At 40.6% G+C, this 27,137-nt stretch overlaps 1 protein-coding gene across 1 annotated transcript in view; it reads right to left on the reverse strand.

Annotated features, from left to right (window-relative positions):
- Positions 1-27,137, reverse strand: part of EXOC4 (exocyst complex component 4) — a 674,858-nt gene that overhangs the window by 607,336 nt on the left and 40,385 nt on the right. Inside the window, exons 4-5 of the mRNA XM_045855728.1 lie at positions 15,576-15,760; positions 5,696-5,805 (exon numbers count right to left, since the gene is read on the reverse strand). Of these exons, the coding sequence (XP_045711684.1) occupies positions 5,696-5,805; positions 15,576-15,760 (295 nt within the window). The remainder of the gene's footprint in view (positions 1-5,695; positions 5,806-15,575; positions 15,761-27,137) is intronic.

The following is a 27,137-nucleotide window of genomic DNA, read 5'->3' on the forward strand; positions in this document are numbered from 1 at the left end:
TCAAAAGAATAACTTCTATATAAAAATATACAAACTACATATGTATATCATTTATGTCGATATACACATATATAAGTATACAAGCTGTACTGTTTCTCTATTTATAAATGCACAACAAAGTACACACACACACTCATATACACAGTAAAAGTATGAAGGCGTACAGGAAAAAGATAAAAAACAATTTCAAAATAGCAGTTACCCCTGTGGTAAAAGAGAGAGGAAAGAAATTAAGGAAGAATTCACCCAATCACAAGGGGCTTCGACTGTACTTGCAATGTTTTACTTATTTTTATTTACTGATATTTAGAAAAAGAGAAGAAGTGGGAGGGGGGGCACGGATCTGTTGTTCCACTTATTTCTACGGTCGCTGGCTGACTCCTGCATGCGCCCAGAGCAGGGACCCAACCCGCAGCCTCGGCACCTTGGGACAGGGCTCGAACCAGCTGAGCTACCTGTCCAGGGCTCTGCAATATTTTATTTCTTATAAAAGGAAACTCTGAAGTGAATATGGAAAAACAGTAATATTTATTATCTAGTGGAGAGTACATGGTGGTGGTTATATTGTTCTCTAAAATATGAATTATATAATATTCATATTTTATAATACATACAATATACTAAATATACTGTAAATAATTTTTTAAAACTTTGGCCCTGCTTCATTTTTATACTTAGAAATATTTAAACTATTAATTCTATTTTGTCTGTCTTGTATATTCTCTCAATTGTACTTAGGATCAATTATAAGAATCAACAAAGATATTTTATGAGCAAATGCAAGATATTTTAGGAACAGGTGCTTTAAAATGCCAAGGGAGACCCCAACCTCAGGACAAAAATAACTAAAAAAAAAGTCACAATATTTTGGAGAATCAGATCTCCATTATCCTAGACATGTGAGTTCCAAGAGGAGAAACTTCACCTCCTTTTATGTTGGGATTTGTAGCTCCTATCCAAAGTGGAGATACTATTTTACATATCTGATCCAAAATTCTTAAGATAAATACTAAGTCTCAGAACGAGATTTTTATGAGATAAAATGCACACGGAGAAAACGGCAGCAAAAAAAAAATCATTTAACTTGTACTCTCTTTACATTTTACTGCTTAACCAATGCTGGTACCAAAGAGAAAAGAAGTCCAGCGTCATTACAGCCACGATCCCAGCAGGAGCATGAATAAAACAAATAAAGGAGCCACAAACAAAAGGCCTGTTTACCCTGGGAGTAATTGCTCAAAGTGTTCCAAGGGCGGCAGGCCAAATGAAAGGACACACTGAGAATCCAAAAGCTTAAAACAACATTTTCCCACAATTACTGGCTTTTCTCCACACCTCTCCAATCCTTCCACCCAAGTTACAGTTGAATTATTACATCTAAATTAGTCATTAGTTTCCCTGTGCATTACAAAATACTGTGGCAAAAATAACAGGCAAAAGGCTTGCAAAATGCATCCCGACACTTTTAGAGTAGGGACAGCAAGAGGCTCCAGCAACCGCCATCTTGCTTGAACCTGGACCAATCCCTCAATATCTCTGGATATAGTTTCCATATTTGTAAAATGAGTTTTTAAAATACCTGATTAAATAAACAGTATAAGCAGCTTTTGATACATTTTACTAGCATACATTTCTTATACAAACTACCTGTTCATATTTTTGCCTGTTAAATTTGCATATTTTTGCCTTTCTGTTAGCTTGTTCTATTCATTTAGAGGGGTTCTTTATATATTCTGTATACTTTGTCAGACAAATGCCAATACTTCCATGTATGTGGACTCTTCTGCAAATGGCCTTTTTGCCCAGTCACTTATTATGCCATTTCTTTTCTTCATTATCACTTGGGAAAGCTAGGGAGATGCTGATCATTTTTCTCTTATTGGGCTGCTTGTTTCTGCCAATCTGTGCCTTGATTTTGCATTTTACAATTAAGTATTTTATTTTTTAATTAGATGATATATACACATATAATTCTCCACAAGATGTATGATAACCTAAACATCTGAAACATACTAAAATATGAGATATAAATATAATAATCAATGATAATAATGATAGTACCCACCCTAACTACCTCATAGTTTGCATCAGCTGAATTATGTAACAATGTTATCACACAAACTATAACACCTCAACCACAATAGAAAATCTCTCACAGAAAAGTCACAACTCTACCTCTAAATAAGACATCTGAAAAATGTCTCATTCACAAGTAATCAAAATTCTCATTTAATTAATAACAATCGGGAAGTTCTCAGGAACCACCTCCAACCTTAATTTATGGCCCCCCAATGGAAGATCTGTTCTACCCAGGGATTCCCTATCAGAGCTCCCTGCATAAAAACGTCAGTTCTAATGGATTACACCCTTAATCCTACTATTTCACAATGTGAGAGGGAAGCTCTAAGAGCCTATGCTAAATTATCTGCTGAAAATGACATTACTTTCTAGGTTGACCTGCAGAGCACTTCACAAATAGACTCTCAGGACTTACTGTTCATTATTAAGAATAAGAAAATGTCTGCCCTTCATTATAATATATTTCATCAGCCTCACACTTTTATGTGTACTTAGTAACATTTTATGCAGTTCCCTACATAATTTACATCTCCCTCATTTACACAATCCCCTTTAATAATGTGACCCAGATTAACACAGACCTAAAGACTAGAACTGCAATGACTTAAAAAGATTTCACATATAACTTCAAAAATGTCTAATTTTTACACACTGGCCCCTAAAGATAACTTAAGGGCAGAGTGTGATAAGCAGAATAATGGTGCCAGAAAGATATCCATGTCCTAATACCCAGACTCTGGAAATGCTACCTTACACGGCAGAGGAAGCTTTGCAGATATGCTAAGGTTAGGGACATTGAGATTGGGAGATTATCCTGAATCATCCAGTAGAAATCAATCTAATCACAAGAGTCCTTACAAAAAGGAAGGAGGAGACAGAAGAGAAGGTCAGAGAAATGGAACATGAAAAGGATGTGACCTACCATCTCTGGTTTTGAATATAGAGAAGGGGACCACAAGGCAAAGGAAAGCAGGAAAAGGCAAGTGAACAAATTCTCCCATTGATCCTCCGGACGGAGCACAGCCCTGCTCACACCTTGGCGTTACCCCAATGAAACCCACATTGAACTTGTAGCCTAAACAACCACAATGAACAATGACGGATTTATGCTGCGGTAAGTGGTTGTGGCAGCAACAGAGGAGCAGCACGAAGAGCACACCCAGCCTGTCTGCAGGAAAACAGACTGAGCGCACTGGAACCCAGCTCCCGGTATGAAAGCACAGCTACACTGCTTGTCAGCTGAGTCAGTTAAACCAGTTATTCACCCTCCCTAAGCCTCCGTGCGCTCATCTGTAAAATCAGACTAATTGAAGGGTAAGTCTTCACACTTAATGTCTTTGGCAGTTCTGCGACTTCAACTGAAACAATGTACACAGAACTAGTTAGGTCCTTACGGCATTTCACAACGTTACAACAAAACCTTATTCAAAGACCTGCTACATTACTTACCTTAAAAGACTATTGAAGAACTAAATGAGTTAATGCATATAAAGCACTTAAAATACTTTCAGAGATAGAGGCACTAAACACATCTTAATATCCACTATTATTGATTTTAATCCACGATAATTTACCTTCTTTTTCAATCACCCACAGAAAAATCACGAGATCAACAGTCTTCAAAATAGTCAAGAAATGAGGCCTTCTAAAAATTACGGTTTGTACACGTATCTACAAGTATTCTGCGTAATGGTCCCGGCTCCACTGAACTAGCATGCACAGTTCTTGAAGAGTCACTCCCGACCATTAAGGAGGAGACGGAGAAGGCCCAGGTGTCCACATAAGCTCCACCAAGTGATAAAGGCTAACGGCAGGGCCTGATCGAAGAAGTGCCCGTCACAAAGTAAGAGTTTGTCTTGTTAAAAATAACAGATGTTGCAACATTAAGCTTGTACTGAAATTCTCCATAATTGACATCTTCAGTTTATTTGGTATCTATACAGTACTTTTCATTTGCAAAACGCCTGCCCTATCATTTCTTCGTAAGCAATTACACTTCTCTCTCACGTGGCTCCCGACTGGGCAGCACTGACATAAACTGACATAACCTAGCTAAGCAGTGATAACACTATAAAAACACAAAGACACAACCACTGATAATTCCCACAAAAATTAGAGGCAATACAAATCAAATGTACAGAAATATTTTCCGTTTCGTAATTCCACACACTGCAACAGCCCAAAGCAGTGCCCAAACTCAAAGAATGGCAACACTAGATCAGGAAGAGAAGGAAAACAAAACCTTTTAACAGAGACTGAGTAAACACCTTTGTCAAGTATCAAAGTAAAAATCAGTGTTCCAGGTCTTTCCAAAAAAATCAGTAAATAAGCAGACTTTCAGAAAAATCTTATGATTTCTATAGTAAAAGCAATAAACTTCAAGGTTCTAAGCCTAAATAACCCTAAATTTAATTAAATGATGTTTTTAAAAGGTAATTAAACACGCCCCAATAAAAATATGTTGTTAAGCTATCCTCCCAAAAAGCACTTTCAGTAAGTTGTACAGAATGTATTGATTGAATCCAAATAATTTTTCTGCCTTTTCTGTATTTTCATTATTTCAAGCTCTATAGGACTCCAGAACTAATTAGAACCATAAAACCCAATTTTTATCTGAAAAGCCAGTGATAACTGACATTATATTTGGTTAAGCGGCGTGGAGGGAGGAGTCAAAGGCAGGTGCCCTCAGGGCGGCCCACACCCTTGCACCCACTGAGTTCGGCACAGCAGAGAGAGCAGCTCTGGGCGAGGCCGGGAGCTCTCAGAGCCCAGATTCAAAGTGTACTCTCCCTCCCCCAACATTAAATATAAGCCAAAATGGCTCTCCTTTATCTCATGCAACAGAGTATTAGGCAGCCCAAGAGGAAACAGGGTTAGTTTGAGGACGTGTTCTCATACTGCAGTGTGTGTGTGTGTGTGTATGTGTGTGTGTGTACAAGTGTGAGTATACCAGTGTGTGCATCAGGCACATACAAAGTGAAGTGGCCACGGGACGACACAGGAGCCAGGCTACAGAACAGGGCTCACACACTCCAAGGCACTCAGGGGCCGCACAGGGAGAGCAACACATGAAGCAGCTCGGTCAGCGCTAACAGGGGCAGTCCTGGCCGGGAGGCTCCGTTGGTTAGAGCGGCCTCCCCATACTCGAAGGTTGTGGGTTTGATCTCCAGTCATGGAAGGTACAAGAATCAACCAATGAAGGCATAAATAAGTGGAACAACAAATTGATGTTTCTCTCTCTCTCCCTCACTCCCTCTAAAAATAAAAAGCTAACAGGAGCAGTAGAGGTTATACCAAAAAGGATAATACACACCCCACCAAAAAACACTCAAACTCAACTTCAGAAAAACAAACAACGCCAGTCAAATAAAACACATCCACAACTGAATTCAGAGGGTGGGCCAGATGCAGCTGCCAGTTTCCAACCAGGACAAACGCCAGCAGGCCCAGGCAGTTATCTTAAAACCTTACTCCCTCTAAGGAAGGCAAAGGGCTCATCAGAGGACCCAAGACACTAACCTCAGCCTCCTCCAGGACCCCAGGCGTCCCTAGGTCTTTGCCGAGAAGCGGCAATATTCCAAAAAGAAGTGTAGTGGCTGGAGAACTAAATACTTACCACTTGAGCTTCCAGGAGTCGAATACTGAGAAGTATCAAGAAACTTTCGAGGAGGAGGAAGGTTTGTAACATCAATCAGAGGAACAGGAGGTGCATCTTTCACGAGGGCACTGCAGGGAAAAGAGCAGCAGTTACTCCCCGCTTTCTCCCAGAGCTGGGAAGTCCCACCACGTGCCCGTCCCTTGTCACTCTGTCTCTGTTATGAGCCCTCTTTCCACTGTGACTCCAAATATCTCCCAAGCATATTTCCCGTGAAGTGGTGATTGTCACAGGCAGGGATAACGGTGTTATTCTAAGGTTTCCAAGTATGTAAATATTCAGTCTTTTCATTCCCATGCAAGGTTAAAAAAAAATTGATGTGTGTGTTCTGGATCACCTGGATGCCACCTTAGAACCAAATTACACTGTGCAACTTCAGTGCCCTCCTTTGTTACTGCATAAAAATTAATTTGTCTGCAGAGAAAGAGCAAATGACACCACATCATAATAACCAGGTGAAGGTTTATCTAGCTAAGTCTACTTGAATTTGTGTTTTTCAAGTTAAAGTTTTTCGACATATTCTGAGTTCATGGCATTTAGTCTTCCTTAAAAGAGGGTTGTGTATTTCATCAAGTTGAGAATCACTACAATAAAAGATGATTTCAGGAATCTCAAGCAGGTTAATTCAGTATTTATCACCTTTTTCAAAAAGGCCTAGCCCCTCATCTTAATGATTAACTTTATAATCTCCAGACTAACTACATAAATTTTTATAAAGGCTATAAAAAAGTTAAACTTTCAAGTTAACTCCCAGTCATAGGCATCTGTTCAGTGCAAGAATACAGGCAATGCCAAGGCAAACAACACCTGCAGCCCACCTCCCAGAAACTGAAGCTTCACACTGCATCTACTACAGAAAAGCTTCTCTAAGTCTCACGGGTAGACAGTCAGAACCAAAAAATATCCTCATCTCCCCTTTCCAGTCCCGACACACATCCTCTGCAGCAGCTGCTACCCTTAGAAATGATCCCCATAATGAGTTACAGGGGCAGAGGGGAGCAGGCATGAGGCCACACCCGCAGGAAGACTTTCTCCAAATGGAATGAGAGGGTGTATGCAACTCTGAACATCCCACCCCCTCCCTCGCCACAGTGAGATAGCCCCATCTCCCTCCCACGCTACTTTTGGAATGGAAGTGCGAGGTAAGTGTGTATTTGTAAGCTAGTTAAAAATAAGCATATTCTTTCAGAAAACTTTGAAAAACAAACTTTATGTTAAAGGGCAAAATTAACATTTAAGCTATTTTCATCCAGGGCTGGTAATGTGTGACCCTTTGTCCTAGGCCATAAGGATAACTCTGACAGTCATTAACTTCTCCCTTTTCACTAAATACAGAAAAGAGGGAATCATTACTCAAGTCTTAAGCATCTGTTAAGTGCCTGGCATCACGCCCCCTCACTGAGGATCCAACTATGACTAAGATAGGAGCTAAACCAAACTTAGCACATTTCCAATTGTTGGAATCACTGGCACACTAATGTGAAACAACCTCATGTGAAGAATAACATATATAAAAGCACAAACAGCACTTACCAAGAACTGAACTGATACAGTTCCAGGAACTCTTCTCCTCTCAAATATAGCTAGAACTTCCTACTCACCTAAAATATCTTAAGGAAATACAACAGAGCTTTCAAATGCACTCGTTTATCACAACCGTCTGTCTATCACTTTAATGGACAAATCCATTAGATCACACATTCATCCATTTATCCTTCACATATTGACTACCATTGTCTTCTCATTTTTCTTTTCAGCTTCCTCATGCTTTTTACCTGCATTTTACTCACAACTGGAAAACCATCTCCACACGCCTCTCTAGCCCCTAGATACATATCCCGAGGGATATGATGTTTGATAGTGCTGTTGAGTAAATAAAAAAAGTTCATTTCAATTTTAAATAAGAAAAATACATATTTTACAAATATTTCCATAACAAACATGGAGAAATATCTTTAAAGCACTGGCAAATGAAAGCATCACTGTTAAATGAAAGTATCGGTTAGCAGGGAAGTTCAGGCACACAGCTGGCATGCCGCCTGTCAGGCCTGCACATGAAGCATTGAAGTCGGTAGATATGTCTGATTACACACATATATGAGTATAACACACACTTCTGTGAACACAGATGTGCACATGGTCCACTTGAGATCAAAACCTACCATCTTCTCAGTTTTTAGCTAAAAATACATTTTAGTTAAATATATAGGGCGGTAAATGGCTTGCCATTTTAACTTTGAAAAAAATAACCTGCTGACTTATCAGCAGAGCCAGAGGGCCCTCGAACTCCGTCAATAAACTTTCAGAAAGTCGATTTACTGCAAAACTATTTTCATAGACTCATCTCTCTTTCTAAAATTTTCCCTTGGGCTTCAATTTTCTCCTTTCGTGAACACTAACCCAAAGGCAAGTCACTCTGCAAATGACTTTTCGTTTTTCCCTTGTTCTTTTATGGAAGGACTTAATCTCAAGAGTTCAAGAGAACTCTTAATTTAGTTACTACAGACAAGGAGCTCAACAGACAGGCAGGTGCCATTATAGAGCATCACACTTAAATAGCAGGAACATGCCTCGGTTTCTACTTCGGACAATAGGAAAAAGCCTATTCTCATCATACGCCGGAGATAAAGTTCAGAAAGTATTGATTAATTAATTCATTAATCAATCAGTAACTTCAAAGGGTTTTGAATCTCTCAGAGGAAGTATTCTCACAAACAAAAAAAAATCAAAATTGGACTATTCAAGTTTCTAATTAATATGAAAGATCTGAACTGCCTTATTTTGAAACAAAATATTGATAGGAGTTATTTTTCTTTTTAAATACATTTGATTACAGATTTTTATTTGAAAATATATTGAGAATCATTCATAGCTGAGTTTTTCAGGACAACCATTGAACATAAGACTGTCTCCCGAAAACTACTAATTGCACACGGTGATCAAACAGGATCTGCTGTTGACAAACCACGCGGTGGCACACAGCAAAACTAGGAAACCAACGAAACTCTTCCAAAAAACCAACTCCTACCATCACAGCCCCGAGAACTCTCTGCCCGTGAACCATCCATCCAATTAGTAAGGAGCTGCTTCTAAATGTGTTTGATTTCAATATTTCAAACCATGAAATGTTTAGGTTTGTTTAGTTTTTTTAAAGAAGGATTAGAAGTATGAACAGCTTATTAAACATTTGCTTTTTAATTAGAACTTATTTCCATTCCTTTCTTAGTAATAAGTAAGTCCAACTATGTCCAAAATTTACAACAACCATCCATTTGGTTGATTTTGTTATCAAAGTAAAACTTGGCAGAGGTGAGCTGAACTCTAAGTTGTAAATCTACTGACTAATATACTCACCTCTGTAACCCCAACAGCTGGCACAGTACCTGCCAAAGGTCAAGTGCTCATAAAAGTTTATTGAATCAAACTGAGCTGAGAAATATCTGCCAAGGATAATATGCCCTTAGGAAGAAAATTTAACAAGAATGAAACAGAAATGGCTGGCACAGTAATTTTGGAAGAAAATTTAACTGAAGAATGAAACAGGAATGGCTGGCACAGTAATTTTCTATAGTCTCATGATCAGCTAGAACATAAAGAAAAAATAATGAATGATTCAGAGAGTATAAAAGTCAAAAACAATCATGATCTCAAATGATAGAGCAAGAATTAAAGACATGTAATACAAAATAAAGTGAAGCTAAAATCTAAAAAGAAAGGAAGAAAAACTGAAAGAGAAAGAAAACTGGCATAGGAAAAAAATTAAAAGACAAAACAGTTAGGCAGCATATAATACAATGGGGTCAAGGTCGCTCTTTACATTCCCAGAGACAAATATGGCAACAAAACCCACGAGTCTGAAATTTTCTCCTCCTCTAACTACAGTGACCAAGAAAGCAAGGTTAATCAAGTATTAACCCAGGATGCATGCAATAAATAAAAGGATTGACTATTTTTAAAAATAACTTTTTATTGATTTTACTAGCTTATATGAGGACCCCCCAAAAAGGAATTCATTTATAATAACATTGTGTATTTATTCATACATGTTTAAACTTCAGTCACCTTGAAAGTATTCTGCATTTGACTCAATACACCTATTGAGACATTTTTTCCTCTGCTCAACAGTTTTTGAACATGTCGATTTTGGTGCCTTTTAGTGCCTCTGCCTTTTTTTTTGTTTCACCTCTTCCACATCAGCAAAACGTTTCCCTTTGAGGACTTTTCTCATGCGGAGATACAAAAAATGTTGCTCAGGGCAAGATGGGGTGAATAGGTAGAGTGGGGCATGAGGGCCCCAAAAACTGCTTAACACTCAGCGCAGTGTGGGCAGGTGCACTCATAAATCGCTCATCATGAAACAGGCAAAAGCTCTGAAAGAGTCTTCAAAAAGTTCACTCAAGACAAACGCAGCCTCTCACAGCAATGCCAGCTGGTACACTGATACAGATGGGTTCCTGGAACACGCACCTAGCAGGGAGAGGGAATAATTCTGTTTTTCGGGGGGGTCACCCCTCGTAAAGGTAGTAAGGGTTCTTTTTAGAAAATACACAAAAAAATTCTACTAATACAATTTTGGTGTCAGGCCCTTCCAAAACCCTGAACAGAACGAAGCCTCTGCCTGCCCACTCATCCCTCCCCTCCCCCCGCCGCACACACACAAACTGTACACATTCTCTTTTTTCAACATGCTTTGGACGATCCTGTATAGAATTTTAAATCCTACTTTTCCCTTCATCAGTAAACATTTTGCCACTTCATTAAAAATGATTCAAAAGCATCATCAATAACTATTATTTTAAAGTAATAATAACTCACGTACATGCTCATGATGCGTATATTCGCAAGGCAGAGGGTATGCAATGAGTCCTTCTTGCCTAAACCCCATTCCCCGTTTTTATCTCCCACAGGTAATTCCTTTTAATAAGTCAGGGTTTCAGCATTATCCTTTCAGGGATTGCCTACACACATGCATTTACATCTATATATTCAGGGGCGTCCAACCTTTCAGCATCCCCGAGCCACACTAGAAGACGAGGAGTTGTCTTGGGCCACACAGCAACCACATTGCGACACATAATCACAAAAAAATCTCACACTGTTTTAAGCAAATTTACAATTGTGTGTTGGGCCGCATTCACAGCCATCCTGGGCTGCACGTGGCCTACGGGCCGCAAGTTGGACACCCCTGAAAGGATACAGATTTAAATACATATCATTCCAATTCCTTTCTACTTCAAAAATATAGTTCTTTATATGCGTGTGCTTTCACGTGATTTCTTTTCTCCCGCAGTAGAAACTTGCTGTTGGGTGTTTGTGTGTTTGTTTTGGATACCAACAGTCAAATCAGTCTTTGTATTTGGAGAGACTCTCCGCAGTCCGGGTCAAAGCTAAAAAGAAAAAGGACATGACTTCGTTTGATAACAGTTGAAGGAGGCCAGACACGTCCCAGGCTCGACAAACTGAAGGCTTCCAGCCAGGACTTTGAATCTTGAGGACAGAAAGAAAAGATGGAGGGACATTTAGAGAACATTTTGACCTGAGAGTCAAAATCCCAGCAAGGCAGGCATGGTGCCAGCAGGGCCGCCACCCAGCCAGACAGGCCCCTCCCGGGGCTGGACTGTCATGCTCTGTGCTCAGCGGCTTCATCGCCCTTGGTCCCTCCTGGGTTTTAGAGCTGACCACACAGACCTCCTTCTCTCAGATTCTGTGACCTACCCGATAACTTTCCACTAACTTCCTGTCCTTGTCTTACTTTCCAGGACAGATTTCTACTATTGGCAATCAAGAGCACTGGCCAATACATCATCCTTTGCAGTAGACAATATATTTGCTGTTTTCCCTAGTGATTTTTCAATATAGAAATCTTTAAATACACATATCTAGGTTAGCATACACAAATTTAAATGAATTAAACATTTTCCTCTAATTATTAAAATCCAAAATAAAACAACTTCTGATTCAATTAAGAATCCAGCATTCCTTTCTATCTCCTGTTTCTCTAAATTTCCCAGTCTCTACTAACAATGCTGAGATATACAATAAATCCTGTTTATTATTATGTAGTATTCTTTGACTACATGTACCTTCTTTTTCTTTTATCATGTATTTATTTTTATTGAAATATATGTGACATACAACACTGTATAAATTTAATATGTACATGTTAATTTGAAACATCTATATATTGTAACATGACTGCCATTGCAGTGATAATTAGCACTGTACTTTTTAAAGAAATAGCACAAAAAAATCAGATTTGTATGGAACCACAAAAGACAACAGCCAAAGCAATCCTGAGACAAGAACAAAGCCAGACGTGTCACAAATTACACTACAGAGCAACAATAGTCAAAACAGCAAGGTAATGGCAGAAAAACAGACACACAGGCCAATAGAACAGAACTGACAGCCAGAAATAAGTCTATATGTACATAGTCAAATAATTTTGGGCAAAGGAGCCAAAATTACACAATGGAGAAAAGAAAGCTTCTTCAATACATGGTGCTGGGAAAAATGGAAAGCCACATGCAAAAGAATGAACTAGACTGCTATCAGATCTTTTCAAAAATAATTTGCAGCTAATACTTTTGATCTTGTAAAAATCAATGTGTCAATTATTTAATGTAAACTTTGATATTTACTGGTATGCAGGCTTTGCAGAGGCTATAAACTACCTACAACTTGATTGTTCTCAAGTTGCTGAATTTGATTTATACCTCAGAGTTTATGATTGAGTACTCTTCTCAGAAAATAAGAGTGATTTTTTGTTGTTAATTTATATCTGAGAATGTCTCTCTGCCACTCACGCACATCAGTGTCCACCTGGCTGGGTACAGAAATCTGTGGTCCAACTCTCCCCCAGTCAACACCTTGTCAACTCTGTGCTCTGCCGTACTCTGGCACCTCCCCGTCAGCAGACTCTGATTTTCCCTTCTTTCTACGGATCAGGGCTAGGTTAACGGTATAAAACAGAAGACCCAAGTAGCCGAGGCCTGAGTAAAACAAAGGTTTTCCTTCTTGTCACATAAAAGATGTAACTATTCAGGGCTATTAACAGAGGATCCATGTCATTAAAGAAATTAATTAAAGTGTGGCTTCCATCCTGAAGGCTCCCTCACGTCTAAGATGGACTGATGGCACCAGTCCAGTTCTACATGAGAAGCAAAGGAAGGCAAGTGAGGGGTAAAAGAGTAAGCATACCAATTTAGTTGGCACCTTGTAAACTTTTCCTATGAGCTCGATGCAGCAGCTTGCAAGCAGAAGTCGCACTAATTACCGTTAGCTTTATAGGAAGCTAGGAAACGTCACCCTGTAGCTGGGCATACAGCCACCAAGAACAAAATAAGGTTTTTGTTAAAAATGAAGAAGGGGATAATAAATATTGGATGGGCAAATAACTATCACATCACCACAGATAACATAAATTTTCTCCCTGGTGCATACAGAATTTGTCTCTGAAATTCATAAAAATTTCTGGATCCTTATATAAGGGTAACGTTTTTCATTAATTTTACCTTGAAATCTTTTGATTTGCAGATCAAGGTCTTTTTTTTTCCTGTTTAAGTAGGTTTCTTCATTTACACTATAGGTATTGCTTCTGTTCTCTATTTGTTTGCTAGGGCTGCCATAACGAAATATCTCAGACTGGGTGGCTTAATGAACAGAAATTTATTTTTTCACAGTTCTGGAGGCTAGAGCCCAAGCTCGAGACAGTGGCAGGGCTGCTTTGTTCTGAGGCCTCTCTGCCTGGCTTGCAGAAGGTCGTCTCATCGTTGTTTCTCCACATGGTCTTCCCTCTGTGCAAGCTGTGTCCAGATTTCTTCTTATATGGACATCAGCTATATTCCATTAGCGCCCACCCCAGCGACCTCATTTTTAACTCATTTACTTCTTAAAAGACCCCACCACCACAGTTTCTGGTACTGAGAGTTAGAACTTCAACACAGAAATTTCAGGGGGAGACAATTCAGCCTGTAACATGACAATGTCAGTGTCATCCTTCAGAACACCTAAAACCACTGAACTGATCGCTCTTCTCCATCTTTCACACACATCATCTTTCCTTTGCCATCTCGTCTCTCCTTCTTCATAATGAGGAAGTTTTCCCTCCATATCACTGATTCATTCTTCTAATTCCTCTCTCTACAAATGAAGACTTCATTTCCCTACTTTATTCTGGTTTTCCTCATACTTTGTTCATGTTTTAGTTATTTCTTTTTGTATCTTTCCCATTTCCATTCTTATCGCTCCCTATTAACGTTTCACAGAAGCTACATGCCTGCTGCACACAACCACGAAATCTCAGTAACATTCAACAACGAGCGCAGATCCTGAGGGCCGGCTGGTCCAGGCTGGGCAGCTCGGCTGATCCTGGATGAGTTCCATGTGTCTCTCCCCCTCCCCCTGGGACCAGCGCCACCGTGGCAGTGGCAGGGGCACGAGAGAGCATGCTCACTGGCGCCAGCTCATTTCAGGCCCTTCTCTGTGCCATGTGCCAATCGGTTGGCAAAAGCAAGAGCCCATAAATCAAAGAGCAGAAAATACATTTTTCCCACTAAAGTGGGGGAGTGATAACTTTGAAAAATTATCTACTACATCACCTTTCATCTTTTGAGAAACCGTAAGCTCAGTCTCCTAAAGTTTTCCTGTTTTGCTGAATAAATTTTTTAAAATAAATGCTTTATAATTTTTTAATTATTTACTGATTTGAGAGAGAAAGACAGAAACATCAATTTCATGTTCCACTTAGTTATGCATTCTTGTGTGTACCCTGACTGGGGATCAAACCTGCAACCCTGGCATGTCAGGAGTATGCTCTAACCAGCTGAGCTACCAGGACAGCACTAAGTGATCTTTTCTGCGATCATTTTCTCAGGTAGTGCTCATTTTCTTGTATGCTGCAGACTATTTTCACAGGACCCAGAGTATTTTTTTAAATCCTTGCATGGGAAGAAATCTATTCAGACCCACTATTTACACCAGACACTGTGGACGGAAGTTCCTAAGCATGGCCCCCACCCACCTCTACTCTCCGCTCAAGTGCTGGCAGTTATTCTACTCATATCCAGTGTTGAAATTAAGTCTCAGGTACATAACCCTTAGCTCATCTTCTGTGCCGGCAGATTTTCCAGCGCCCATATGCAGGAAAGAGACAGAAACCCCTCTTTCTCTGGCAGTGCCTCGGACTAAACCGCAGCTTCACACACAAAGTTGGCAATCTGTGTTTGAATAGGGCAGGGCTTTAAGGATTTCATCCCAGCATGCACTGCTTCCAGTGCTCCTCTTGTCCACAACTGAGGAGAAAGAATGGACAAGCAGACTGCCCTCTCAAAATACCTTATGGCTAGTCTAAAGGACTCCCAGAAGGACATGACATGCACAGCTCTCTGCCACATGCGAACAATGCCAACGTCCTGCTGTCTCAATTGTCTTAAGATCTGGTCTACTCCCGACCGGGTCTACACTAACCTAATGAATTTCCTGCGTGCACCCCAGGCCCTTCAATGCAGGACTCTCCTGAACTACTCCAGAAAGAGGACTGTCTAAAGCTGAAGACAACCCTAAGCAACAAAGAATCTTGTAACTTTAGTTCCTTTACCTACATTTCTTCATTAGGTTGACTCCACTATCCAACTTTAGGGTTTTTTCCTCTTCCTTCTGGGGTACACCAGAGTATCTTTGATCCAGTATATGAAAGGCCCACAGTAAATGTGTCTCATGTATCTTACCTTTACATAAAGGACTGTAAAAAGAGAAGTAAAATAAACTACAGTATTCTGGGGAACAAACACTATTCCCTAATCAAACACATGCACTGTAGCAAAGAGCCCCTTTCACCGACCTCATCCTCCCTTTGTCCGTGCTGCGCTGCCCTACTCGGCTGGTGGATTTGATGTACAGGTGCCGGTGCAGCTCATCTATGAGAACCAAGTGAAGATTCATCTTTTTGCTGTGAAGCTCCAGCCTAAGGTCACTCAGCCCTTCCACCTGGAGCAGGGGGCCCTCCAAAGACTCCACTGCTGACACCTGAAGAGGAGGAAAAAGATGCTTAAATACAAAAACTAAATCATCTAACAACATTACAAATATGAAAGACTATTTTTTTAAAATACTGTCAAAGGAGAGTTTACGAGAACCTGGGAGCATACATCAGACTCTGGAGTACAGTAGTCCCCTCATCTGTGTTTTCACGTTTGGCAATTTCAGTTACCTGGGTCCAACCAAGTCCAAACATGTTAAATGGAAATACCTTGGAAATAAACAAGCCACGAGTCTTAAACTGCGTGCCATCTGAGCAGCGAGCGTGACACGTCGTGCACCACCCAGGCCTCACGGGCCCAGGGCCTGGATCACCCCTGTGCACCGCGCGTCCACCCTGTGCACACGACCTTCCCCGCCAGTCACTCAGTGGCTGTCTCAGTCGTCAGACCGACGGCCATGGCATCACGGTGCTTGTGTTCAAGTTGCTCTTATTTTCCTTAATAAAGGCCCCAAAATGCAAGAGGAGTGATGCTGGTAATTTGAACATGCTGGAGACCTTTAATGCTTGCTTTAAGTGAAAAGGTAAAAACTCTCAGTAAGAGAAACAAATTGCATGCTGAGATTGCTAAAACCTATCTTCTCTCTGTGAAACTGCCTAATTTACAAATCAAACTTTGTAACAGGTGGATCTAAAGGCAGAAACAACAGTATGCAGAGGGGTCAGTACTATCCACGGGTTCACGCATCCACTGGGGGTTTTGAACATGTGCCCCGTGAAATAGGGGTGACCGTGGTATAAGGCACGCAGGCCTATTCTGCTTTGAAGGGCTTACCTACCACCTGAGATGCAGAACGCTGAAGCAAATGACCTTGATAAGACAAACAGGAAGGCACCTAAAGGACCACGGTGAAGGTGTATGTACGATCTATTCCACACACATGGCCTATTAACAGACACAAAAAATGACCCCCCCCAATTACATGAGTGTATCATTCATGTTCTCACAAGAACTCCATGCACTAAAGGTTTAAATCAACTCTCAGAGCTAGCCCTTAAGACTAACTAAAGCACACTGTAAGTTCTGCTGTTAATTCTCCTGGTGACCACGAATCAGAGCCTGGTTAGCCCAAGCCTACTGCGAGTCTGCACACAGTCAGGCCCTCTCCCACTCACACTCGCGTGCCCACGCACACGGAGGGGCCCACGCACACAGAGGGGCATGCAGTTTCTGCACAAACCACACACAGACAGCGGCAGTCACCCCCCCACTCAGCCTGACCCAGTCTGAGAGAAGAAATGGAATTTCAGCGGTGAGCGGGAGATAAACCGTGCAGAGGGAGACACCACTGGAGTAAGGTGCCCTTTGAAAGGTGTTAAGACAAAACAGACCAGATGAATAAAAACGGTGTGGGAAGGCCCACAACAAATGGACAGGACAGGGGTTTGGGGAACCTGGAGCAAGTCATTTTGAAACCACAGTGTATAGGTCTCAAAAAATAGCATGTATGACAGGATCCCATTTATCCATGTATATAAAACTATATTTATTTCTTTATCTATAAAGATCTTATGTATTTTTAATGAAAAAAAAAACTTACAGAGGATAGTCTAGGTACTGTTCCTTAGGAGAGAAAAAGGGGAAGGCGGAGTAACACAAGGACTGTAAGTGCAGTAACAACAACAGAGAAGGGATGACCACAGCCGAACTGGGGGGTGGGGGCAGCACTGCCAACTGCCAAGCTCCCTGAAGGGATTAACGTGCCGTGACTATTACCTGCTTAGGTTACACTTCTAAATATTCCTAGTGTGTACAAATAAAGGCAATAGTAATAATACTTACTTCAGGGTAAAAACATTAAATGCACTTATGCAAATGAACATGCCCCTAAAAAATGAAGCATTTCTACAAAAGCAATAGACAAAGAAAGCCACGAAACACACCGGTGGCACGTGCTGATCTGAGATCTACTCCAGTATACGCAGTCACGGCGGAGCTTGTGGGGGTGAGAACACACGGCTTGGGAGCTGCCCCGTGCAAGCTGGCCTGGGAGGCGGAGGAAAATGCAAAGGCTAACCCTCAACCATTTCACTCATTTTGTGACATGCTATAATCAAATGTCAGCAGCAAATAAGTTTCCTTAAGTTAACCAAGAAAGAATCAGGGACTGAAAGAGTGACAAGCCCTGGGCCAGCTCTGCCCTCTGAAGCCTGCCAGTTCATTTCCGTGCTGACTCGCAACCGCCCCCACTCGCCCGGGAGCCCTGGGCCTTGCGCGCGCTGCCAGCAATTCCAAATGGAAAGGCAGCCTCGCAAAATGACCAAAGTGTCCCCAAGGAGGAAAAACAACAACAAATTCATTCACACTTGTGCTCGAAAATGGATTTTAACTTGAGTCTCCAGCAGAGAAAAGAGGCTGCATTAACCTTCAGTGACATGGAGATCCAGAAAATGAAAAATAATTGGGTGAACCACCGGTCCACCATGTAGCCTTATCCCTTATGATGATTAAATCCAACTGTGATGTTTAAGCTTAAAAATCATCCACCGCGAGTCCACACTCGATTTGTGTGTAGGAATTTGCATGAAGCTTTTTAACCCAAATAGCTCAAGTTCCAAATACAAAATTATATGACAATGTCAACTTTCAAAGCCACCTAAGTAAAATTTTAAAACAGATTTTTAATTGTTATTTATTAATTTTAGAGAGGGGGGAAGCAGTGGGGGCTAGGGGAGGGAGAGCAGAGAGAGACAGACAGACAGACAGAAACATCCATTGGTTGTTCCACTCATTTCTGCATTCATTGGTTGATTCTTGTATGTGCCCTGCTTGGGGATAGAACCCACAACCTTGGCCTACTGAGACAATGCTCTAACCAACTAAATGACCTGGCCAGCGCTTAAACTCTTTTTTAAATATAGGTAAAACACTCAGCCCAGTGCCTGGCACATACTGAGTGCTCACTGAAATTATTTTTAACAAAACCTATTTATTCCATGGATAAAGAAATCTCAGAGGGTGTTTTCAACATGCCTCAATGTAACATTTTCAGTAAAGTGCTGTTTCCTTCATGGAACCATTATACCCATTTAGATCGGGGTCCCCACCCACCGGCTGCAGACCACCATGGGTCCAAGGCCTGTTAGAAGTGGGGCGTGAGCACAGCTCGCCTGCACTCAGCCTTCTGTCCACCCCCCTCCACAAAACCAGTCCCCCTGGTTCCAAAAAGATTGGGGACCACTGATTTAGATGACAAACTTTCTGAGTAACTTCTATTGACCCAAAATACAAGTACAATTAACACACACACACACACACACACACACACACGGTCTTAAGATTTCAAAGATTTGAAAACCTTCCCACAACAAGAATAGAGAACAGTATCTTATTTCTATATGAAAACACAGTGCTCTCTTTTGTCCTACTCTTGTTAAAAATCTATTTATAAAGGTATAATCATGGGAGTTAGGCAAGGCCGGTGTCTTCCCCTACTCTGACCTTACTACGTGGCACTCAAACAAACGTGAATAAACTAGTAGTTAATGCAACACTTAAGGTCTAGAACATCACTTTAGAAACCTGACATTTACCTTAGCTTGCTTTAAGCAGCCTATACCATCAAGTTTACTCATACAGAACTCGGTGAGGCAGCAGACCGTCACCCCAACCACCGTCGCTGATGGCCAATTCTGTCGCACTGGGCTGGGGAGGGGGCGTGGGATGGGGCCCGCCTTCTAGGCACACACTAACATTAAGGCTTCCCTAAAGGAGAAATCCATCTAATTTAGGAATTAGCATAACTACTAGTAAAAATACAACCAAAGAGATTTTTTTTAATGTAAGAAGAATGGTTATTTCCTAAATTATTTTACTGTTTTCCAAATTCAATGACTACTGTAGGCACACTTTTAAAATAGCATGGATGAAGCATCAACAGAACTTCAAGAGATGCGGTTAAGTAGACAAGCAGCAAAATGGTCTCACAGTTAGTGGCTATGAGAAATAATCAAAACTGGGTACATAAAGTGTGACTATTTGTGACATTAAACAATCTCACAAGTACACATATTAAAGCTGTAGGACAACACAGCAACAGAAAGGAGGTCAGGTAGACAACAGACAGTGGACCAGTTCACTGGAGGATGCCGCTGCTGCTACATGTCTACCCGCCAGTCACCTGTCATTCATCCACGCCCCACGTGACCTCTCTACGGCCTAGACTGCTCAGGTACCCCACACTACTTCCTACAGATTACTACAAGGAGATAATGAGCCAACGAGTGTATCTGGAATTTTTCTTACATGTATTTATAAAATTATTTGGGGGGGGGGGCGGGGAAGATACTATTTGTAGGGATTTTTTTCACAGAACACCAATTATTACCTAACAGAACACTAGTATTCTACTCAACACAACGGGAAACTGCTCAGACAGATAAATAAATCTGTTTTGGAATAAAAACAAGTGTTTACTCTAGGGTTATGAAAATAAGCAAACATTTACAAAAATGTTTTAACACATGATATTGAGCAGGACAGCATGTCTGCTACTAGAAGCCTGCCCATTAAGAAAACGTAAATTCAAAAAAGTGTTTCCGTAACTCAGAAAAAAAAATAGGTAAAAAAAACAGCTAATATGTACACAATCAAGAACTGTCTGATTTTTCAAATAATTTTACTTTGAGATGAGAGATAAATGTGCAACAAAAGAAATCTTTGTAATTAGAAACTATGGTGCCAGTCATTTTTCTTTCCTAAGTGTCTATTTCTCCATTTCACTTTAGTTTAAATTAAGAAGTTATTATCCCCCAGTTAAGTGTTTGTCTTCTGCCGGTCTTCCTCAGGCTGACTAGGTGAAGATCTAGTTTTGTGCTTTAACATAAACCAGTGGAAATGTTTGGGAGAAGCACCACAGCTGGCCATTTTCAACAGCAGCTTCACTGCAGAAAGGAAACTACTGGTCTTATTTGATTTTAGTTGGGGAAGGTAAGCTACCCAGAGGTAAATGACTTCAGTAACTGTTTCTAAATAGAACTAAGGTTCAAGCCAAAATAAAGGAAACCTTATAGGTATAAACAAATAAACAAACAAACCAACCTGATAACTAAACCATCTGCTAGCTAATGAAAATGCTTATTTTGGCAACAACATTCCCTGCGAAAGAAAATATTTGCCACTGTTGAGTCCAAAGCAAATATTTTCTTCAGGACTCTGACAATGATATGTTTCCAAAATGACCTAGCATTTCTGAATTGGTCACTTTGTCTCCCGTAAGTAAGCTTTTTTTTTTCCCCCTATAAGACAACGACAAAAACCTGAACGTGTGCCTTGGCCCAACTTATGGATGCAGTAAAAACATATCAAATTACACTATTCCAGAGAATTGATACCTTCTCTTTTCTTACATGCATATGATAAGAAGACACAAGTTAAACAAATTTTTAGAACTGTCTTAACTAAATGAGAACACCAAAAAGCTCTGGATGCAAACAACAAAGAAACACGTCCTGGAACCCCGAAGGGGAAGATGCTTTGGGCTCCAGTAGGCTCAGCTTTGCCAGCGACTTAAGGCCTCAGGGCTATTGACAGTGTGATTCTTAAGATGCACTTCCCCAGAGAGCTGAAGCACGGGGCAAGGCCAAGGGCCTGGAGCAAGAACACTGTTTCTCCCCTAACTCCTCAGCCTGTAGCTAATCAGTGATCAAATCAGGCAATCAGAAACGCCCATACTTAAAATCAGTTTGCTAACACAGTATCGATCTGACCCATTCAGGTGCCCCTTCTCCCTAAGGAAAGCAAATACCTATAATGCAGACTCAGCATGTTCTCTTAAAACAGGATACTGTCTACCTCCATTCTCCCTTCATTACTTTACTGCCAGGGTGATTGCATGTTTTTATTTAATAAACCTTCATAAGCTCAAATGAAGGGTTGTTATTAGTTGAGCTAACAGCCAAATGATTATGCTCCAGAGAGATATCAGAGCTTGTTGGTGCATTAACAAAGAGAGCAGAAGGGCCGAGGTCAAGCATGTGTCAATGCAAATGAGGCAATATTAGGTACTAACCAGCTTAATGCAATAGACTGCCTGGAAGATAATGGAATTTCCAGGATAAAGCAAATGAGATGAAGTTATTGATAAGTGAATGGAGGGAGGCGGGCTGTGAGATAAAGTGCTGTCAAAGAAAGGGCCTCTTGCTGGTGAATTTCTTTAAAATATCTTCAACTCTGTCTTAGAAAACAAAACTCAAAGGAGATCGAACGTGACTTCTAGCTTCGTGAAAAATCTATCCTACTACTGCTGTGAAAGAAACACAGACTTCTTCTAAAGCCAAACCATTTTTATTAAGCTATTCTTAAGCTTTGGAGTTCCCCCCTCACTTTTGTTTTCATCTTGTTTCATTTTTTTTCTTAAACATCAAGACATTCTACCACAAATAATTCCCATGTTTTATTAACACAACCATCTAGGGACGGGAAGCCAGGTCTTCTGAGATATTCCATTAGTGCAAGCCTCACAGAATGACAGTACCTGAGAAGTAAAATGTAAGAATTTTCTTTTGTAAAGGACATTTAAAGGTTGTCAAGACCAGGGCCACAGGACAATTTTACAGATTAAAAAAAGAAAAAAAGGCCCAGAAATAATTTTTTATTTATTTTTTTATTATATATTATTGATTATGGTATTACAGTTGTCCTGATTTCCCCCCCTTCCCCCCCTCCACCCAGCATCCCCACTCCCCCAGGCAATCCCCTCACCAATGTCCCTGTCCAAGGGTCATGTGTATAATAGGTTCTTCAGCTGCTCCATTTCCTATACTGTACTTTACATCCCCATGGCTACTCTGTGACTACCTATTTGTACTTCTTAATCCCTTCACTCATCATCCATTTCCTCACACCCCATCCCATATGGCAACCATCAAAATGCTCTCCGTAGCCATGATTCTGTCTCCATATCCATGATTCTGTCTCTGCCTTTCTTGTTTGCTTAGTTTGTTTTTAAGATTCCATTGTTGACAAGTATGTATTTATTGCCATTTTATTGTTCATAGTTTTCATCTTCTTTTCTTAACTAAGTCCTTTTAACATTTTATATAATAATGGTTTGGTGATGATGAACTCTTTGAGTTTTTTCTTATCTGGGAAGCACTGTATCTGCCTTTCGATTCTAAATGATAGCTTTGCTGGGTAGAGCTATCTTGGTTGTAGGTCCCTGCTTTTCATGACTTTGAATATTTCTTGCCAATCCCTTCTAGCCTGTAAAGTTTCTTTTGAGAAATCAGCTGATAGTCTTAAGGGTATTCCCCTATAGGTAACTAACTGCTTTTCTCTTGCTGCTTTTAAGATTCTCTCTTTACTTTAACCTTTGGCATTTTAATTATCATATGTCTCATAGTATGCCTTTTTGTATCCATGTTATTTGGGATTCTCTGTGCTTCCTGGACTTGCATGTCTATTTCCTTCACCAAATTAGGGAAGTTTCCTTTCATTATTTTTTCAAACAGATTTCCAACTTCTTGTTCTTTCTCTTCCCCTTCTGATACCCCTATGATGCAAATGTGGGACCTCTTGAAGTCCCAGAGGCTGCTTATACTATCTTCAATTTTGTAGATTCTTTTTTCTTCTTGTTGTTCTAAGTGGTTGTTTTTTGCTTCCTTATGTTACAAATTATTGATATGATTCTCAGTTTCATCCACTCTATTGTTATTTCTCTGTAAATTGTTCTTTATTTCAATTAATGTATCCTTTCTTCTGACTGGATCTTTTTTATGCTACTGAGGTCCTCACTAAGTTCCTTGAGCACGCTTATAATCAGTGTTTCAAACTCTGCATCTGATACATTGCTTACCTCCATTTCATTTAGCTCTTTTCCTGGAGTTTTTGCAGCCATAAGTTGAGGGGACTTATCTTTCTGTCAATGGAACCTTTTGGCTGGGGGACCCTGGTGTGGGGCTGGGACTTCTCATTCCCAAAATATGCCTCCCAAATTTTTATCCTCCACATATGGGTGTGGGAGCAGCCCATTCAGGGTCTCTGCCCCTCCCACCAGTCTGGACTGATGTGGTTTCTTTAATTCCACAGTTGTCGGATTTGGAGGCGAGCTGTGTTTACCTATGCTGCCATCTTGACTGGAAGTGCTGTACTTTTTTTCTTAATCTTTATTTTTCTTTCAAATTACAAACTACTGCTCATTTAAGAAAACTTGAAAAACAGAAAATCACAAAGGAAAAAGATGGTTCATAACTCTCAAAACTTGGTTAAAATAATGTATTTTAAGTTGTTTTTTTTTTTTTTTTCGAGGGGAAGGGAGGGAGAAAAAGAGGGAGAGACACATCAATGTGGGAGAGAATATCAATCAGTTGCCTCTCATATGTGCTGCAACTGGGGACTGGCCCACAACTCAGGCATGTGCCCTGAGTGGGAATCCACCCAGTGACCTTCTGGTTTGCAGGACGACACCCAACCTACTGAGCCACCCCAGGCAGGGCTAAAATAATATATTTTAAATTGACTCCTTTCAATCATTTTCCATACAAAGTTTTTACAAAAATCCTGTTGTTGTTTTTTTTTTAATATGCTTTTTCCCCGCTTTGGCAATACATTGGGAACAACTGCCCATCACTAAATATGTAATTTTTACTGTTTTCATACTAACCTGTTATATGAATACTCCACAAATACCTTAAATCAATTCCCTATACTTAAGTCATTGCTATTTTTTTTACTTTCTTAAATTCTATTGTGATAATTATCCTTGTGTATGTATTTTATTTAATCAATGTGTGGTTGCCCCTCTCGTACTCCCCAACCCCCACTGGGGACCTGGCCTGCAACCCAGGCATGTGCCCTGACTAGTAATCAAACTGGCGACCCTTTTCTTTGCAGTCCGGAGCTCAGTCCACTGAGCCACACCAGTCAGGTCTCTCGAATACATATTTCTGAACATGTAATTACAATTCTTAATTTTTCCTTAATACAACAATCTAGCAGTAGAATTTCAAAGCCAAAGTTATGCACATATTTAGGGTTTCTGATGCACAACTTCAACTTAAGATCCTTTTTTATTCTAAATGAACTTAAATCTCTTCACAATAACTTTCCTGATGATTTTAAACTATACTTAACACCTTATCAGAAAGATAAAAATTATAATTACTTATGGAAGAACTCATGAAAAAAATCCTTCTATGTTCCTAACTTTATGATCCCTCCAATTCTCAGTTCCCATCAGGGCCCATAGAGAGAGCACTGAAACCTAGGTTCCTACTCCAACACACAAGAGAAAAGACCACTAGGAAAGATACTCTCACTTGCCAAGTGCCCCAAAGTCACTTATATTTGTCATCTTGTTATTCTGGAAAAAGAAAAAGCTACAGAACAACTGTCCTGGTAAGAGTTGGCAAAGAAGGTCTCTGAGAATCACTTTAGACTCACAGAGAAATCAGAGCAATTCACCCACACTCCGCCAGTGTCCCACATCCATTAGCACTGCTCACCATGTACACAGCTCTTCACTAGCATGAACCATTAAAGTCCCACAGAAGAATGTGAAAGGAATGTGGCTTTTTCCAGCTTGAGAGCTAAGCGACCACAAGTACTGAGTACTGGGATGGATCTGAGATAATAGATTTCTTTAACAGGCTCCTCCTATCTTGTCAAGCCAAACAAAAGCTACTGATCCACATTCTCAGACCATCATCAAGTTGGGACACAGGGCTCCCATCAACAACATGCATTGTCGTCTGCTGTAATTTACACATGCCTAGGGTCCCCATCTGGCCACAGGCTGACCAATCAAAAACCTGTTGAAGCAACTCCACATGTGAGGCTGAAACCAGGACGTGATGGAGGATTCAGCAAAGGACATGTGCACCATTCTTGACTTAGATTACTGCTCCTACAGACTCAAGTGTGTAACACACAAACTCACACACGCAGAGCCAAGCTGATTAAAACAGGTACGCAGTGGTGATGGCAGCAGGAGGAGGAAAGGCTAAGCAATGTAAGCAGGCCCAGACTATTGCTGCCTCCTCTTCCCTAGCACTGCGTGACAGGGATGATGGCACCGCCAGCTGCACCGTGTTGAACTTCGGATTGCCTCATTTTCACAAAGCACTTTACCTGTGCAAAATTTCAGCCTTATTCTCACTACTGTTCTACAATGCTGACAGGGTATTTGTATATCCACTCCACAGAAGAGGATACTAAAAAACAGGGAGAGAAAGTGATTGATTTGTCTCAGCTCATAAAACTGGTGAATGGTTGGGTCAGGACTGGAATTAAAAAGGCCTGGCTTTTAAATCCATTTTTGTTTGCACTATACCTCGCTGTGCCTAGCCACCACCTGTCAATAAATAAATTCGTGACCCAATTTCAATCCATTAAATCCTGGCTATAAATCAGATAAGCACCCACAATAAAGACGCAGGAATCAGAGCACCAAGATGATGGCTCTGAAGAGTTCCAAGTCAGCCCAGACCCGGGGAGCATCTACTTTAACCACTGAGTAACTCAGGAGTTAACCACAGAATCACGCTCTACCATCAGAATAAGAGTCAGATACTCACCAGTTCTATTCAAAAACTTCACTAAATGACAGGAACAAAGCAACATCAACCAAACTACTTACATACAAGGGGGACCCCAAAAAGTGGAATTTATTTATAAAAAATTGTGTATTCATGCTTACATGTTTAAGCTTCAGTCACCTTCAAAGTACTCTCCATCGGATGCAGCACACCCACAGGGACGTTTTTTCCACTGCTCAAAACAGTTTTTGAACGCATCAATTTTGATGCCTTTTAGTGTTCCTGTCATTTTTTGTTTCACTTCTTTCACATCAGCAAAATGTTTCCCTTTGAGGACTTTTTTTCACCTGGGGAAACAAAGTCCCTGGGGCGAGATGGGGTGAGTAGACAAGGTGGGGCACAGGGTCACGCCATTTTTCAACAAAAATTGGTGAACACTCAGTGCAATGTGGGCAGGTGCGCTCATAAATCACCCATCATGAAATGGGCAAACACGCTGAAAGAGTCTTCCAAAACACTTCACTGAAGCCAAACGCAGCCTCTCACAACACCACCAGCAGGTACACAGATACAGATGAGTTCCCAGAACACTCGCCTAGCAAAGGAAACCTGTACTACACGAGGCCTCCACTCCAGAAGATAATTCTGGTTTGGGGGGGGCGGGGAGGGGCCCTTGGATGTTTGTATATAAATGTGAATATCTCAGTGTGCTGTCTGTCTTAGCAACTATTCAGTTTCTAACTACTCAGAGCTGGTATTAAATAAAGTCAAGGACAATAAGTTTTGCTTTATTATATATTGGCTATACTTTACAGCAATGGTTCCAAATTTGTCTATACTTCGGAATCAACTGGACAACGTCAAAAATTACTAAAGCTAGAGGTGTCC

Source organism: Phyllostomus hastatus, unplaced genomic scaffold (genome assembly GCF_019186645.2).
Source record: "Phyllostomus hastatus isolate PE091 unplaced genomic scaffold, TTU_PhHast_1.1 phas_scaffold_114, whole genome shotgun sequence".
Lineage (NCBI taxonomy): Eukaryota > Metazoa > Chordata > Mammalia > Chiroptera > Phyllostomidae > Phyllostomus > Phyllostomus hastatus.